General features: G+C 39.2%; 1 protein-coding gene across 3 annotated transcripts in view; it reads left to right on the top strand.

The window, feature by feature from the left end:
* The window catches only part of KANSL1 (KAT8 regulatory NSL complex subunit 1), a 136,676-nt gene that overhangs the window by 87,548 nt on the left and 29,912 nt on the right, over window positions 1–19,216 (top strand). For all 3 annotated transcript variants that reach the window (XM_025177636.2, XM_025177634.2, XM_007422380.4), the window contains exon 4: window positions 16,881–16,985. In XM_025177636.2, the coding sequence (XP_025033404.1) occupies window positions 16,881–16,985 (105 nt within the window). The remainder of the gene's footprint in view (window positions 1–16,880; window positions 16,986–19,216) is intronic.

The raw sequence follows: 19,216 nt of genomic DNA, 5'->3' as shown, positions 1-19,216 counted from the left end.
AGACACGTAAGTTGAAACAGCAAGACTGGGCCAAGAAATATCTGAAGACAGATTTTTCAAAGGTTTTATGGACTGATGAGATGAGAGTGACTCTTGATGGACCAGACGGATGGGCCCCGTGGCTGGATCAGTAACGGGTACAGAGCTCCACTTCGACTCAGACGCCAGCAAGGTGGAGGTGGGGTACTGGTATGGGCTGGTATTATTATAGATGAGCTAGTTGGACCTTTTTGGGTTGAAGATGGACTCAAAATCAACTCCCAAACCTACTGCCAGTTTTTAGAAGACACTTTCTTCAAGCAGTGGTACAGGAAAAGTCTGCATCTTTCAAGAAGACCATGATGTTTATGCAGGACAATGCTCCATCGCATGCATCAAAGTACTCCACTGCGTGGCTAGCCAGTAAAGGCCTCAAAGATGAAAGAATAATGACATGGCCCCCTTCCTCACCTGACCTAAACCCTATTGAGAACTTGTGGGCCCTTCTCAAACGGGAGATTTACGGTGAAGGAAAACAGTACACCTCTCTGAACAGTGTCTGGGAGGCTGTGGTTGCTGTTACACAAAAAGTTGATCGTCAACAGATCAAGAAACTGACAGACTCCATGAATGGAAGGCTTATGACTGTTATTGCAAAGAAGGGTGGCTATATTGGTCACTGATTTTTTGTTTGAAATGTCAGAAATGTTTATTTGTAAATTTTGAGTTGTTTGTTTATTATTCTCACTGTAACAGATGAAAATAAACGAGTGAGATGGGGGAATTTTCATTTTTCATTTAATTGCATAATAATTCTGCACACTAATAGTTGCCCAATAATTGTGCACACATAGATATGCTCCTAAGAAAGCCAAAACCTCACTTTTACTTTCTTAAATATTCAGGTTTGAGGTTTATTAACATTTTGGATTGACCGAGAGCACTGTAGTTGTTCAATAATGAAATTCATCCTCAAAAATACAACTTGCCTAATAAATGTGCACGCAGTGTATGTGGCACATAAAGGGAGAGAAGTAAAATTAGCAGGTCAGATCAGCACCAACCCTGCTGGCATTTACTAAAGCTACTTAGGTCTGACTATTTTGAAAAGCCTTTGGAGATTGATAGAATGGTGACTTCCCACTCTGCAGTAGGTGATTAGTTCTTACAGAGAGTGTCATTCTGTAGTATAATGATAAATGTGAAGGTTACTACTACTATTACTGTTTCATAATTTTAATTGATTTAATTTGTTGTTATAATATTGGAACATATGCCTTTTAGTGCCATCCCTGATTAAAGTAGCATGTAAACCTTGGAAAATAATAAATATCCCCAAATTAGGCCAAATTTGATTTTTTTGTTACCAGGAAAAAATGTTGTAATTTGAGAGGTTCCTTTCAAATACTAGATATGGATTTGGCTTCAGTTGACTTTCTGCCAGGTACACCAACCCTGAACCACTGGTCTTACTAATATAATTATAATTGTGCTTTTCTTTATTTCTGCTCTCTGACTTTCCAGGAGCTTAAGTATTTTGCTCAAGGCAAGGGAGAAAGAAATCTGAGTTACAGCTGGCATAAATATATATCCAGAAATGCAGAGGTCAGCCTTTGCTTCTTTGTCCTATAAGCTAGGTAAAATTCAATACACACAGTATCTACAAATGACAAATCCATTCAGTCACATTGTCTCCTCATCTCATTTCCTGTTTGATGAAGAGCTCTGTAGAACACTCAAGGTAGCACATACTCTGTGACAAATTGATTGATTTTTTTTTAAAATGTACTATGCAGTTGTTGATACTGGATTTTTCCCCTCATGAATCAAGATAGATTCTTGTTTGTATGCACAGTGTTTATGTGATTGATATTTCCTCTTTTATTTTAAATAAATTATTTGGTAGTTGTCACTGAGATAGGAGCATTCACATTATCTAAAGTATTTTTATACAGTGCAGCCCCAAACCATCCTTCAGCCAATCGATGTAGCTTGAAAAATACAAACTTCAGGTTCTTCAGATGAAATTTTTAGAACTGGGAAGTAAAATTAAGTAATAACCCAGGTAGTTTTATCTCTATTTCCTTCCTGTCTTGCCCTCCAAATGTTTAATAATTTGAAAATGTGAATCAGAAAGAGATGAGACAGAAATTGGAGAATTGATTAAGATATATCTGTTATATTTATGTAGTTGAGCACAGCCATAATTGCTTTTTCTCATAGATCCTTGCATACTTTTGTATGAATAGTTTCTGTTCACTTCCAATTCACTGCTTTTTTGTAATCATTTGACTAGTCATATGCAAATATATGCTTGCTGGTCTGACTTGCACTAAAGATCTATACAAGAATCCAGTGTTGCTCCCATATATCTCTGGATTTAGGGAAGACTAGAGTAGATAATGGTTAAGTAGCCTTGAATCCAATGCACAGGTATACAAAATGTTATTTTATCGGTTAATAATGTATAATGAAACCTTATTTAATAAGTCTTTTTAAACAAATTTAAGGTTTCCTGTTTGAAAGATTTGATTCTTGGAGAATGAAATAACTCATATCTCATAATATGCTCTTCATTAAAGATGTTCTTTATATTTGAGATGTGTTTTCCTCATTTTCCTTCTGCAAACAGATAACCATATATGTTGGGCACTCATTTGGGTACAACCTTTTTATATGTTACTTCTAGCAAATGCCTTCAATCATAATCCATTTCTGGGTGTAATTCATAAGATTCAAAAGAAATGTATGAGTGAAAATTAGGGAATTTGTTGGTTTGCTTTTGCTTGCTTAAAAAAGGATAGCGTAATGGTAGGTGCATTTGAATGGCACTATAGAATATTACAGAATTATCAATGTGTTACAGCAGAAATGGTTAGTGGTCCCCCATTTTCAGGAGATTAGCGGTAAGGACTTGTAAACAGTGCTTTCTGATGGCAGCCTCTATGTTATGAACAACTTCCCTCTTTAAGGCCAGGTTAACACTCTCCCTAATGACTTTCCCTAAGTTGGTAAGATCTTCCAGCATTTAGAATGTGATGTTCTGATGCTGTCAGGAGTTATAATAGTATTGTGTTTATAGATTTTTTTTTCTGGTTTTGTTGCTGTTGATGCTAACTGTGGGAGTCCTTACTGATTGTGGCACTAAACTGGGATGAATCAAGAAAGATTTTTGATACTGAAAGAGAAGTCTGGGAATGGGGATGGATGTGAGCAGGAACAAAAAGATTTGGAGATAAAAAGTGAAAAACCTGGAGCTATGAAAATGGTAAATAAACATTGCTTAACTTTTTTTTTAACTCAGTATACTCTTCAAGGTATTTAAAAATATTTGACATAGCACATGATTTGAGACAATCAGAATCTCCAGGGACTTGGCAAGTATAAAGATTTCACCTGGGTGAGCAATGTTTTGCAGGGCTGGATTAAGAGGGGTGTAGTATATGCAGCTGCATTTGGCACTAGAAAATGCCCCCTTCCCTCCAGAAAAGCATAACAGTAGATTAAGTGGCTGTGAGTGAGTGAAGTCAAGAAAATGAAGAGTCAATGGGTGCCCATCATTGTCACTCAGCCATTGAAAGAGTGCTTCATGTTTGGTGTGGCCCAGTGGGGTTTTGGGGCAGGCAGGTCCAACACAGCTGTGTATTAGCCAATGGGTAGACAGGTTTTATGGAGGATTTCAAGAAGGTCAGTTTATGCATTAGCTATTATTGCCCATTATGCATGTTAAACTTGAAAACATGAAACTGGAACCAGCCCTTTTAAAAACTGGAGTTTTAAATATATTGCCAGCCTAGATTGTGCTTAAATGAATGGATGTGTGTTGTTTGAAGGAAGGAAGAGACTGCAGTTAAGTCTCATAATTTAGGAGAAGCATTGATTTTTTTATTTCCTAATCAGTTTGCCTCAGCTGCATGGCTAAGAAATAATGAATTATAGCTGGACAGTGATATTTTTAAAGTCTCAGTGAGGTACATACAAGTGCAATACATCACAACACTTTCGTCATTTTCCTCAAGTTTTGCAGGCTCCCCCATTTGTTGCTCTCCAGCTGTATTGAACTTCAGTTTCCATAATTTTCATTCCAAAGCTGCAGGTCCAGAGCACAAGTGGCAGAGCTTACAGCAGCAAGGACCCTATCCACTTCCTTAGGACCAACTGGTTGCAACTTTTCCCAGATAGCCAAGCAAGACATATTTTGGTAACTTCCATAGGCTCTGCCCTGCCAGAGTCTCAACTCAGAGTAACTTTGTGACAGATGCCTAGAATAATCCTCACAGTAGCCCTGCAAGAGTTCCTCTGGCCACTCCTTACAAGGAGGGACCTGGTCATCTGAAACAGCTGCTGGCTGGCTATCTGCAGATACAATAAAATCAGAGAAATAAGCTCACTTCGCTGCTCTTATTGCTGCAAGGTACATCCTAATAGAGGCTCTTGCCTATGCTTGATTAAATTTGCTTTTTGTCTTTTTCCAGCAGCACTCAAGGTGTCTCTTGCATCACTTCATCTCCTGGAGCTCCTTGGTAAACTAGGGGACTCTATAGGATCCATGGTCACAGAGAGTCCACACAGGTGCAATCTGATTAAAGGCTTTTGTTGCCTGCTCATTCCAGGCCATGGTTAAGGCCTCAGTCAAACTATGCATCAGAGCTTTGGGTATAATTCTAAATTCCCTCTGAAGCCCCACTGGGTCCACCTGGAATAGGCCAATCAAATAGGCTCTTCTCTACAGTGGGAGGTGGCAATAGGGAACTCCAGGGCCAAGAGAGAGTGAACTGTCAATAGCAAGAGACTGATATTAACATCCCCCAACCCCAAATCATCTTGCTGCTGCCCCAAGACAAAAACCAAGTCCAAAGTGTGACCTCTGTTGTTTGGGCCTTCATTAGGCTGGATCAAGTCCATAGTTGCCATGGTGGTCAAAATCCCCAAGCAATCTCTGATTCTGGGCCTAGAGAAGGCAGGTTGAAATCCTCCAGGACCATCAGTCTAGGTCTACTTCTCTGCCAACTCAGCAACAGAGTCAAGGAGCCCACTAGACCACAAGGAGGCAGGCAAGCAGCCCTCCAAACTGATCCTTGCAGCCCAGTTTCACAAACACAGTCTTACATCTGGCTATGTCTGGGGCAGTGATCCTAGTGGCCCCCAGAGATTCTTGGATGGCAGTAGCCACACCTTCACCTCTATCCTGGAGTTGTGGCAGATGCCACACTTGAAGCCTGGAAGGGCACATTTCCAAGAGACGACACAGAAACACGAGTATGCACACACATGCACATGCCCAACCATGTTTTGGTAATGCATACTGGGTCAGCCCTCTCATCTAGGATCAAATCATGATGAGGTGAGTTTTATTACAGGCTGATCTAGCATTAAGTAGCAATAGCTGGATTTCAGGGTCTGTGAAGCTCTGGAGATAAGCCTTGAGGCTGAGCAGTGGGCTGGAACGTGACATCTGTATTGAACATGGAAGCTGTGTTCCCAAGAGTGGCCCTCCCCGTCGCCTGCCATATCTCCCAATACCAATCACCAACTTGATGATACTTCTGCTTTCCCTCTCCCCCCAACACTCTGCTCTGTCCCAGGCACCAGCCACAAAATGGTAGGTGAAATTAGAGCCATTTCCTCTACTGAGCTAATGCACCTTCAACCATCAGCCAAACACTGCCAATCAGCTGAGCAAAAAACAGCTGATCTGTGATGCCACTAGAGCCCTGCAATTGCTACTAGCTGTCCTAATATTCTCTGTGGCAAGGGGTGCAATCCTAGCTGAAACTGCAGCAAAATCCATGGCCAACTGCCATACCATCTGTCCACCCAGCTGATCCCATGCAGAGCTTTGATTTCTGCTGTCCACCAGCACCGCAGCTACTTCCCCTGTTAACCCAGGCTCCACTGCAACTGATTCCAGAAGCAGAACACTCCATCTAGGACCCCACTGAACTACCATGAACTATCAACAACCTCCAAGCCCAAGTAAAATCATAGAACCCAATACCCACACATCCATCTCAGCACGATGGATGGATGGATGGATGGATGGATGGATGGATGGATGGATGGATGGATAGATAGATAGATAGATAGATAGATAGATAGATAGATAGATAGGAAGTTTCATAATTCCTGATCACTGGCCAAGTTTTGGGGGACTTACTATAGTCCAAATAATGTGGAGAGCTCCAAACTGTTTGTTCCTATCCTGTTGGCTTGCTACAGATGTTAAATAGCTCAGTGGCCAACATAAAACATATTTGCAAGCCATAATACAGTTTCGAGGATGAGACATAGTTGCAAATCATATAGCACTTCCAGTTCCTGATGTTGCTGCATGGTTTAAATATGGCAAAGTGACTTGTACCCCTATACAATTAATTACAGCTCCCCACAACCACATCCCATGTGATTGATGGTGAGTGATGCTGGAGTTGCCTGCCCTGATTTAAAGAGATCCAGGTGGTGCTTTCCCTGGTACAAGTTGATGTTCAGGCTAAATGAGATTTTTGTGCCAAAGACCAAGTTCAGCAAACACTATTTAAGTCATTGCCTCAAAATGTAAAAATTAAACCTAGCTTATAAGACAATTGGAACAATTCTTTCTTTACTGAAAAATTTCCAAACAGCCAGTTCTTTCGAAGGTAGTACTGTCCACTCTCTCTCTTACAACGGGCATTTATTACTTCTGAGATTTAATTTAGTTTATTCCTAACCCGTCAAACATAGTGATCCAAGACGACAAAAAATTTAAAGATGGCGGAGCCGCATCACCCCAAGCACTCTGTCCATATCCTTGATTAACAACAACTAATAGTAAAGCAAAAGTGTTAAGCTTTTTCTGCGGATTTTGACAGAAAATGTAGTCAAATTAAGGTAAATGCAAAGAATTTTATCCAAAAAGATAAAACATAATTGCAGGATCTTAGAGGATGCAGAGATAGCAATAATTGGAATAAGTGGGTTTTTCCCCGAGGCAATTGGATCCAGCTGAATGGAGTCATTTTTCGGTTGCCATTTTACATTTTATATACTGGGTTGTTTTTGAAGTTGTATGGGGTTTTTTTCTGTATACATTTCATGTATTTCTCTAATTTCTCTGGTAACTTGTATAAATGGGAACCAGTCACGCTATTTAGTAAGAAAGGGTGCTTAGAAGAAATCTTGTCTACAGGTAGTAAGAACAAATTACATTCCAAGGTCTGTCCTTAAGTCAAATTTGTACGTAAGCCAGAACAGTATTAGTGTATAATACTGTATAAGTATTGTGTAATGAACTCAAACCACTGTGTATTTAACTCGAATTTTGCTACAATAGGCTCTGTTCTTAATTGTGAGTCACTCTTAACCTGGGGACTATCTGTATTGTCCCAATCTTCTGTATCCATCACAGTTCAGCTGTAGCAGCCTTACATGATCTGTTGCCCTGGGAAGATGAAGTCCAATACTATTGGCTCTTGGCTTTTCTGGCATGGAGTTATAGGAGCTGAGGTCAAAATATGTCTGCAGAGCACCAAGCTAGGCAAGACCAAACTTGAAATATCTTCAAATTATCATGAATCTATACCATAAAAAATAGCAAAAGCAGAAAATGACCCACCACATACCATTCTCAACCTTTATACCCAGAGGAACCCTTGATATAATTTTCAGGTATCTTAGAACCCCTGCATAAAAATCACACACCCCCCAAAAATTTTACAATACAATTCACTTCTAACCTATGCAATCCATGTTTTACAACAATAGCAAAGCAGCTGAGTTGTGATGTGTAAAAATAGCATTGTGTGGCATTCAAAGTTCAAAAAGCAATGTTCATTTTTTTTTTTTTTATCACGATCTCTTGTGGGACCCCTAGTGACCTCTTACAAACCCCGAGGTTCTGCAGAACCCGAGTTCAGAAAGTGTACTATACCAGTGACCTGCTAGGCCACCTTTGTAGCTTTCACTTGCATCAAGTCCTGAGTTATCCTTCCCCAGCTCCAACAGCTTGGGGAAAATTGTTAAAGGGGGTTCTTGCTGAATAAATGGAATCTTTAATTTTGTGGTAGTACAGGTAGTCCTCACTTAATGAGCATTTGTTTAGCAACCATTCAAAGTTACAGTGGTGCTGAACAAAGAGACTTACAACTGATCCTCCCACTTACACCATTGCAGCACCTCTGCAGTCATGCGATCATGATCCAGGCACTTGGCAACCAGCTTGCACTTATGACTGTTGCAGAGTCCTGGGGTCACCTGATAGCCATTTGCAACCTTCCCAGCTGACCTCTAGCAAGCAAAATCAATGGGGAACCACGTGATTTGCTTAATGACTGCATAATTTGCTTAATGACCACTGCAAAAAAGATCGTAAAATTGGGCGCAACTCACTTAACAACTACCCCACTTAATAACAAACGTTCCGGTTCCTATTGTGGTCGTTAAGCAAGGACTACCTGCAATATATGAATATTATATGAAATCCAGTGATAGCTCAAAGATCAAAAGGTTCTAGCTCAACAATAGAGCACATGCTTCACATATAAAAGATCCCAGGTTTCATTCCTTGTATTTCCAGGTAGGCCTGGGACATTTTCTGGCTAAAATTCTGGAGAACAACTGTTCATCAGTGCCAGCAGTACTGGAGTTAATGGGACCAGTGAGCTGATTCCATATAATGCAGTTTCCTCTGTCACTATTAGCTGATGAACCCACTGTAAATCATTCTGAATGAATCTCATGAAGTTCTCCTCTGTTAACAGTTGTCATAGAACCTTTGTTCTATGGTTGGATGTAGACTACAAGGTCTCCTTCTTTCCCAAATCTTCTGCCTCTGAGGATCAGGTCATTATCAATCTTGCACATGGAGTTAGCCTTGAGGAACTTTGAGAAGGCATAAGCGCCATCCACTGATGTTATCTAGTTCTTAGTTGTTGCCTGGGAAGCAGTCCAATGTTTTGACTAATAAACTTTCCCTCTCCCCAATATATATATTCATGTGGAACATATTTTGTAAGATGTTGAATCTAGCCACTCTTTATTCAAACTACAAAAGAGGTATGTGAGCTTTAAAAACATGAGAATTACTTTTTAATGTGAAAATTTGCCCTCGCTGACTTTTTTGAGGCAACCACTGGAGCCACTAGAGAAGTTGCTATGCCCAGTTTTATAGTCGGAACAAATAATCATTTGAACCTAACCTTATAACACAAGCTCCTTGGTTCCTCTGGCTAAAACCATCTATTCCTTGAGATCCATGAATTGAATTTTCATTTCCAGCTCTTACAATTTTTTTTTCTGAACATGATGGATTGAACCTAGAACCTTTTACATGAAAAAAAGTTGTTATCCTACAAAGTAACTAACCTTGTTCATAGGAAACAGCAGAGGTAGTTGTGTGGATTAGTGAGACTGAGCATGTTAAAAGATAAATGAAGCAGCAACAGGCAAGCAGCTAATTCAGTAATAGTGCAATGTTTATATTCTGTCTGAATGCAGTATAGCAAATACACATTAGTTTTGAAATCTCTGCAAGCAGAATGTCATTCTTTGAACAAATCAATCTTGTATCCTTTCCTATTCAAATATAGGATTGAATCCAACTGGGTCAAAATAGATCCCTGGAAGTTGACAGTTTTTCCCCCCAATAATGGCAAACTTGTCCTATAGATTTCAGCGAGTTTGCTAAATATAACTTCAAGCTGGAGTATCCACAGTGCTGTAAACAGGCAAATAAGACATGTATGCTATTGTGCTAAAGAGGTAGCTAAGTATTATGTATGAATAGGCTGCTTAAACAAGGGAAACCCATTCCTAATAGTATATGTCCATCTTACCATCATTGATTTTGGTGTCAGAATGGAAAAATGGTTGCCAGTTTGAACGTTTGTAACTTAAATATATACTGATATCCAGTTATATAAACCGTGGTGGATGGTAGTGGCCAGAACAGAAAGGTGCTTCCGTTTTCTGCAAGTAGTAAAGTGCTGACCTTGACTAGGTGAGAAGGAAGATAATTCAGATTCTAGTTCCTATTGCATACGGTTTCTGTATGGAATAGGAAGGAGTAAGTGGAGGTTACATTTTTAGTAGCTTTAGCATATATGTAAAACAGCTTTAGGATTTTTAATCTCTAATGACAAAATACTTCAATGCATTTTTTTAAATTTCAAGTGATAACAAAACAAATTCATTGTTTTTTAAAATGAAAGTTAGCATTTTTTAAAAAGCAAGGCAGATTGTGGCCCCATAACATAAGAAAATATCACAGGATGCAAGAGAAGTTTAGACTTTACTTCAAAAAGCAAGCAGTCCAAGCTGAAGATTCTGAGCTGTGACTTGGAGTAGAATCTTCAGCAACGCCTTATTGCAAAGGGACTTGCTGTTTCATTTTGTGTATGAATAAAGAAGTTAAACCTATAGTTACGTCGTAGCTACTTTGGTGTCTTCTAGATGTGTTAAGCCTGTGGCTGCTAGAATTCCTAGCTATCACAGCCACTGATCAGACTGATTAGAGATGAAAGTGATCACATTTGAGTCTTACAATGAAGGGGCTGTCATTGACAAATGTGTAGTTGAGTTGAATAGGAGGATGCTTGAATTGGCAAATCAGTCTGTTTCTGGTTTGACATGTGTTCAGTGCTGCCCTTGTTTTACAATGAATTACAATTTTTGTTGATCTTTAATCAATATGAAAATGTACATTTCAGCATGCATTTTTAGCCAGATTTATTTTCAAAATACACATCTTTCAGGCCATAATAGTTTATTTTAATACATATTGTATTAACAGACATTCAGGAAAAGCAAAACCCAAATTCTGATTATAGATTAGTGTGACTAGTGGAAATCACATCTCTTCTGCTGGAATTTATCTAGAAATATTGAATTCCTAAATCTCTCTAATTTGAAATAGTATATGGTATCTCTGTATTTTAGACTCATTATTGTGATGGCTCACCTGGCAGATTATACTTGTTTGTTCATTGATTGCATTTGCATCTCACCTTTTCTCTAAGTGCTCAGGATGGCATACTTTTCATAAACAGCCGCACAAGATAAATTGGGCTAATAAAAAGTCGTTGATCCACAAACATTCAGTGAGATCTTTGGGGATTTGAACCTGGGTCTCCTTCATCCAAGTTCAGCACTTCAGGCAATACATTACACAAATTAAAAGGTAGTAGTCAACTGGCCACACAAGAATAAAAAATAATTGACAGGCAGGCATATTGGCTGGTGACCATGTTCCTGACAGAGAAGTAACATTTCCCATTTATTCTTCAAATAGAATGAAAGTGGCTTTTCACCTGGGAAGTGTGTAAATTAAAACTGTGGTTATGGCATTGATGGAGGTATGCATTATATGCAGCAGAAGGTGAACCCCACAAGCACAAATGTTGATGACTTGTGGGCTGTTGATGATTCTGTTCCAGCCTACATCATTTCATCAGATTGGCAAAAGAACTGGAACTACAGTGGGGCAAAAAAGTATTTAGTCAGCCACCAATTGTGCAAGTTCTCCCACTTAAAAAGATGAGAGAGGCCTGTAATTTTCATCATAGGTATACCTCAACTATGAGAGACAAAATGGGGGGAAAAATCCAGAAAATCACATTGTCTGATTTTTAAAGAATTTATTTGCAAATCATGGTGGAAAATAAGCATTTGGTCAATATCAAAAGTTCATCTCAATACTTTGTTATATATCCTTTGTTGGCAATGACAGAGGTCAAACGTTTTCTGTAAGTCTTCACAAAGTTTTCACACACTGTTGCTGGTATTTTGGCCCATTCCTCCATGCAGATCTCCTCTAGAGCAGTGATGTTTTGGGGCTGTCGCTGGGCAACACGGACTTTCAACTCCCTCCAAAGGTTTTCCATGGGGTTGAGACCTAGAGACTGGCTAGGCCACTTCAGGACCTTGAAATGCTTCTTACGAAGCCACTCCTTCGTTGCCCGGGCGGTGTGTTTGGGATCATTGTCATGCTGAAAGACCCAGCCACGTTTCATCTTCAGTGCCCTTGCTGATGGAAGGAGGTGTTCACTCAAAATCTCACGATACATGGCCCCATTCATTCTTTCCTTTACACGGATCAATTGTCCTGGTCCCTTTGCAGAAAAACAGCCCCCAAGCATGATGTTTCCACCCCCATGCTTCACAGTAGGTATGGTGTTCTTTGGATGCAATTCAGCATTCTCTCTCCTCCAAACACGACGAGTTGAGTTTAGACCAAAACGTTCTACTTTGGTTTCATCTGACCATATGACATTCTCCCAGTCCTCTTCTGGATCATCCAAATGCTCTCTAACAAACTTCAGACGGGCCCAGACATGTACTGGCTTAAGCAGGGGGACACGTCTGGCACTGTAGGATTTGAGTCCCTGGCGGCGTAGTGTGTTACTGATGGTAGCCTTTGTTACTTTGGTCCCAGCTCTCTGCAGGTCATTCACTAGGTCCCCCCGTGTGGTTCCAGGATTTTTGCTCACCGTTCTTGTGATCATTTTGACCCAACGGGGTAAGATCTTGCGTGGAGCCCCAGATCGAGGGAGATTATCAGTGGTCTTGTATGTCTTCCATTTTCTAATTATTGCTCCCACAGTTGATATCTTCACACCAAGCTGCTTGCCTATTGCAGATTCAGTCTTCCCAGCCTGGTGCAGGTCTACAATTTTGTTTCTGGTGTCCTTCGACAGCTCTTTGGTCCTGGGCATAGTGGAGTTTGGAGTGTGACACTTTGAGATTGTGGACAGGTGTCTTTTATACTGATAACAAGGTCAAACAGGTGCCATTACTACAGGTAATGAGTGGAGGACAGAGGAGCCTCTTAAAGAAGTAGTTACAGGTCTGTGAGAGCCAGACATCTTGCTTGTTTGTAGGTGACCAAATACTTATTTTCCACCATGATTTGCAAATAAATTCTTTAAAAATCAGACAATGTGATTTTCTGGATTTTTTTTCCCATTTTGTCTCTCATAGTTGAGGTATACCTATGATGAAAATTACAGGCCTCTCTCATCTTTTTAAGTGGGAGAACTTAGTGGCTGACTAAGTACTTTCTTGCCCCACTGGATGGATGGAACAAAAGCGGGAAGTTGCTGCTTTGGGGAAATATTTTTTTGTTAGTCCAATATGACTAGTCCCAAATTCAGCATAGACTGATCCCAACATAAAAAAAGTCGGGATGGAAATATCTTCTGCCAGATGAGAATTCTAAACTACTTCTGCATTGATATTTTGATATTTGTATCAGAATATTTCTCTGCTTTAAAATATCCACAATCTTAATCTAGTGAGAATAAAATCTTTATACAGATTCTTCGGCGCCTTTGTTAAATATTCATGTATTCATTATAAATGGCCTGGCTAGCTATTTTTAGTGGAATTTGCTTTCTTCAGTAGTTCTTTGCATCATTTTTGTTTAGTCTAGACAACAGAGCGTGTGTATCTGGGCAGGTGAGTGGCATCTGTTGCACTCCAGTGAAAGATCAGGTACACAGTTTGGAGTGCTTCTCGATCCATTGTTGTCACTGAAGGTACAGATGGCCTTTTGATGATTAGGAATGCCTTTTATTAGCTTAGGGTGGCAGCTGACATATGAATCTATTTGGAGGGCATCAGTTTCCCATGGTCTGTTAACTTCTAGAGCAGATTAACCAAATTGTGTTGTACATGGGCCTGCCTTAAAGATGCTTTGGAGGCTTCAGTTAATCTAAAGTACAGTTAATAAGTTTTATACAGGGCCTGCTAAAAATGTTTATGTGATGAAAGTGCTTTGTCAACTGCACCAGGTTCCAGTTGGTTTCAAGACCCAATCCAAAATGTTAATACTGGCCACTGAAGCCCTGAATGGTTTGAAGCCAAAGTATCCTACCTTAAAGGAGATAGGACTGGAGCACAGCTTGTCAATAGTGGGACCTGACATGTTAAAAGGTTTTCAAGGAAATTTGCCCACATTGTTAACTGGTGCCAAGCAAAGGCATACCCAGGCATTTTGGATATTAACAGTCCTGTTTTGAAATTGTAAGTGCCATGCTAGTGCAGTGCCATTGATATGAATCCTGATATTCACAGAACGTTGTATTTAAGCTTTCTTTTCTTTAAAAAGAGTGGATTAATCTGCTTTTTTATGATGAGTTATTGTAGACAAATAGTATAATTGATTCTTTATGCATCTCATGGCCTAGTTGCCATTTTGTGTGACATCCTGATGTGATGCAAGCAGGTTTTAATTATGTGGATGAGAACTTTGCCAGGAGTAGGACCTGCAAAGTTTTGTCCTTATTACAACAATGAAAAATGTCTGTTTCCCTCTCCTCTACTCCTCCAGATAGACAAATGAGTTAGAAGTTAGATTTATGAGCTGAACCATTTTGACCTCCAGTATGTAAAATGGGAAGGGCTGATTCCTGGTGCTGGCATCATTGGGCATATGATAAAGCTCATACTTCAGCAAAATATCCACTGCTGGCTCCACAGAACTCCTTTGTTACTGCTTATTTGTGTCCTTTCTATGAGAATAAAAGTGCAGGTAGTCCTCACTTACCAAGTGCCTCGTTTAGCAACAGTTTGAAGTTACAATAGTGTTTTTAAAAAATCCTTGCATTTTATGACTGTTGCAGCATCCACACGGTCATGTTATCACCATTTGGGCGGTTCACAACCCATGTGCACTTGTGACCATCACAGTGTCCTGCGCTCATGTGATCACCATCTATGTGCTTCACAACTGGGTTGCAACAAACAGTTAATAAAGAAGGCGGAAGTAAAATCATAAGTCACGGTCATGTGATTTTTCACTTAGTGACCACAGCATTTCACTTAACAAGTGAAGAAGTAAGGTCGTAAGCCCATCATGGTCACATGATTTTCCATTTAGGGACTGAGTTGCCGATCCTGATTGTGGCTGCTAAGCAAGGACTACCTGTAAAATTAAAACAGCAAAAGAGCAACCTTGAGCTTCCACTGTGAATGGTGGGCAAATTGACGATGGTAAAGATGACGTGGAGTGTTCAAAGGCTGCCCATTGAATTATTTTTGCTTTTAAACCCCACAAAACCTGGAATTTGATTAATAAACAAACAAACTTGCACTGGAAGTGGTGTTCAAGCCTGGTAGTTTAGAACTTTGCACAATCAGAAATGATAGTGCCCCTTTCTTTAGTTGAAAGAGAAGAGTCCTCTATAACTTGAAAGCTTTTGGAGCCGGGGAAGGAAGAATAAACAGACAAAAACCATTTTAAAGCCATTGTCCAATAGCTTTGTGTTTTGTATTCTGTGATAATAGAGTATTTGATCTTGATACAAAAGTGTCTAAAAACCTGCACCCTAGCAAATAGTTTACCATAGCTGTCATATGTATATATAATCCTCTTTAATTTGAAGCTAGTTGAGGTTTATAAAGGAGAAACTCCCACATAACATGTAGCTTGATTGTTCTCTGTTAGAATGCTGAGTGCTGTTACAAGATCAGTGTTTGAGAGATATAAAAATGTCACATATTCAGGTTTTGTAGTATTAGTATTTAGTGTCCATCAATTTTAAATTTATGTTTGTTGTTACACTGCATTGACACTGTTTCTTTCTCTCTGTCCATACACATGCGTATATATACTGTAAGTGGTTAATGGGGCCCAAAAGGTTTCATAACATGATATAGTAAGGAGGAGTTGATAATATCTGTATTCTCAGATTAAAGGGGGTTGGGAGGGGGGAAATGGTTCAGAAAACTAGATGTCAGTTAAAGATCTGTTCAGGCAAGGGCTATTTTTCCTTGGATGGAGGCCACAATATTTATATTTATATTTATCCTGAGAGTTATATTGGGTGGATCTGGGATTAACTGGATTTTCTTATTTTTCAGGGTTTTAAGGGAGGAGTAAAAAATAATTTTACTATTTTAAGCCTAAGGCATACAACATGAAAGCAGCAGTTGAATTTCTGTGAAGTTAATCAGAGGGAGCTCTTGAAGATTTAGGAAGGTGGGGGCTAGAGGGCTAGAGCATTTTAGCCCTGCCCTTTTTGGCATCACCTCTTCAGCCCTTGCAGGATGAACTCTTTTGAAAAAGGAGAGGGGAAATGGTGTAGTCCAGGGACCAGAAACATTGCCTATCACTAGCTTTTTCTGATCTCATTGACTTTTGCTTGTAATTTTATTGCATGTTAGCAGATGTCAGCATATAGGTAAACTAGACTGATCTCAGGAAGGTTATGTAGGATTAGATGAGAGACTGTCAGAAAATCCTAGGGTTGCATGCTGGATTCAGATGACAAAAAACATCTGCAATGGCAAACCACTTCTTTATAGTATTGTTTGAAAGAAAACTACATGGATGAGTCTATGTAGTGGAGTCAAGCTCAACTCAAGGGAATCTTTTAAAATTAGTATAATTATTATGTTCAGTGATTTCAGAATCATCTAGCTTTGAATAAAATTAATAGCAAAGCCTCTCTTTTAAAATTACTTTACACTTGGTGCTATGGACTAATACATTCATTCCTATGTGTACATAATAAGCAGTGAACACACTGCCTATTAGAAAACTAAAAGAAAAGCTTTTGCTCTAGCACTTTCAAACTGATATGTAAGAGTGTATTGTATTTTCCTTTTCTTCCCTTTTCCAGTTCTCATTGTACAACTATATGTTCTAGCATGTGATTAATGCTAGAATGGGTCTCTTCACTTCTTTGTTGAATTTTTCAGGGCAGGAATTTTAAGTCATGCAGCACAGTGAGGATAAAGTTGCTAAATAGTAGAAAAAAGGCTGAATCTTGAAAGAATCTTGCAGGAGAAAAGGGAGGAGGAGGATAGGTATAAAGAAACAAAATATAATGAATGAAATGTAGTGGTAGATTTTATCCTTGGTATAGTCTGAAGGAGAATCTGGCCTGGCAAAATGCAACCATCTTTTTCCATTTCCCATGCAGGGACTGGTATTGCTTGGTGAGATGCCTCCTTCTGACCCTGTATTAGGTGATTCAACCCATAGTCTTAGTGTCGACCTCAAGCTAGAGCCTGGAATTGACAGACTGGTAAGTACTAAGAGTGGACTCCTTGGAATACTGTTCTTTCATTACCCCTCTCCTTCCATGCTGACATTATGTTGCTGTATTTTTGTTTTATTGATTTCCTTGTTTCTAGGCTAGTCTTGTATATATGCATTTCATAGTTGTATGGGGAAAAAGACGGTCCTTCTGTTGCAGTTTTTTCTTTTGTCCCAGTATTTGGAGAATTCCCAGTTTAATACATTAGGGAATAGCTTTCTGCCCTCCAGGTGCTCCCAGAATCACCTTATTACATCAGTTGGCATCCACAAGACATTTTTTCCAGAATAGCATATTACCGCAGGCTACAGATGTATACTTTATTAGAAGTTGGGATGCAGTTTCAAAATTCCTGAGCACTAGAATAACATACTTGTTTTTATATTTAAAAATTCTGTTCTGCCAAAATACAGCATTCAGACTAGCTTTCAACTTCTTTTTTTAAAATCAAGACATTGTGAAACAAGCATCAGCAATGCAGCTGATTAAGAAAAGCAGACAAAAATAATTTAAAAAGTGGATGAATGAGTAAACCAGACCTACAGTTGGCAGCAACTGTGTAGGTGGGACCTAGTAAATGATTCTGAGAGAGATGAGATTCAGTTGTTCACCTGTTTTCTGGAGGAGCACAGGTGAATGCACTCCAAAGTAGATAGTACCCAGTGCCAGATTGGTTCAGATTCAAGGGGCATCAGGTGCTTTTGATCAGTCTGTGGTCTGAAATATCAACATTCTTAGGTTCTGGCAGTCAGGTTTTACTCATGGATGACTAGGTACTGGAGGCTTTCTATCCATGACCTGGCATCTCTTAGGAATGCTTAGCAAGTTAATACAGTGACAGTTCTTCATGTTTTTTAAAGGAATGATTGTATTTGTTTTGCATACAAAAGGTCCCAAGTTCAGTCAGGTTACTTTGGTAGCAGACATTTACTTGAAACCATGAAGAGTAAATACATATTAACATACTGTCTGAGTAAAATGAGCAAGTAAGTGAGAAGTCAGATAAAGGTAATCTGCACTTGTCTGTTGGTCTGATTCTGTAAACCTTCACAATTGCTTGCCCAGAGAGATTGTTCAGGTGGTATGATTATATCTGTCAGTGACATCTGACTTAGGCAAATTTCACAATTGCAATCATATTAAATTGGGTGTGTGAACTTCTTTCATAGGAAAGCAGAAAGCTACATGACTAGTGGGACCATTTGATTAGAACCATCCACAGTGACAGGCAGCATCTTCCTAAACTTTTAGATAAGAGTTTTCTTAGTCTTACCTGGGTATGTCTTTAAAATACCCTCTTTTTCTAAGACCTTTTGTTTAGAGCAGACTGAGCAACTTAGTCAAACACTGCCAATTTTCATGCCTTTGATCAAAAGTTATTGCATGTTAATTGCTATTTGCATTATAAATAACTGCAGATGCTGAATACACACAGGAGAGGCTATAAACTTGTACTTTGTGGTAGAGCTGGATATAATCTGTTACTTCATGAATCTTATAGTGATGCCTTTGAGTCTGTATCTGAAATGTACATCAGCTTTGATTTCCCAAGGTATAAAGGAAAAGGCTTGCCAGTTGCCTGCTCCCCTTGTCTGCAGTTCAAGAAAACTACTCAGTGGGCAGGATTGCTCTGCTTAAAATTGGAAGATGGATTTAATTCTGTGTCTCCCCCTTGTCCCTTTTACCTTTGGCCCCATAGTTTGATTCGGTGCTGGCAATATTGCCATAAAAGATAAGCTCACTCACAGAATTCAAAATTTTGTTTTTGCTTCTTACTTGCATTTGCAAAGCATTTAAATAGCATTGCCCTTGTATAACATGATACTGTGCAGGAAATAATAGCAGATCCAGTTCATAGGGGACTGAGTTGGTAGACTGCACGTGGTGGTTTTTCTGCTCCTCAGAAAACATTTTTAAAGTTTTTTCTCATTTTAAGATGTCCCAGATTTGTTTTTGTAAAAGCTTTCAGGCTTTCAGTTGCTTGAAATATTATCCTCAGTTGACATGCATTTTTGTCTTTTATTCATGTTTTTCCTCTTCATCCATAAATGTACAATATTGGTCTGTAGGTTCTAACATTTTTCTTCATACGATAAAGCAAATTGTAATTGGTAAAAGCGTGTGATAAATGCATTCATCTTTAAAATCCCACTAGATTCTTTGTTTTGTGCAAAAACTAATATGGCTGCTCTTTTCTTTGATCCATTTAAACTCTCCCC

This window comes from Python bivittatus, unplaced genomic scaffold, assembly GCF_059951505.1.
Source record: "Python bivittatus isolate LINGU-HERP-01145 unplaced genomic scaffold, Pbiv_v1 ctg000410_np1212, whole genome shotgun sequence".
NCBI classification, from domain to species: domain Eukaryota; kingdom Metazoa; phylum Chordata; class Lepidosauria; order Squamata; family Pythonidae; genus Python; species Python bivittatus.
This window is presented reverse-complemented; position numbering and strand designations above follow the sequence as displayed.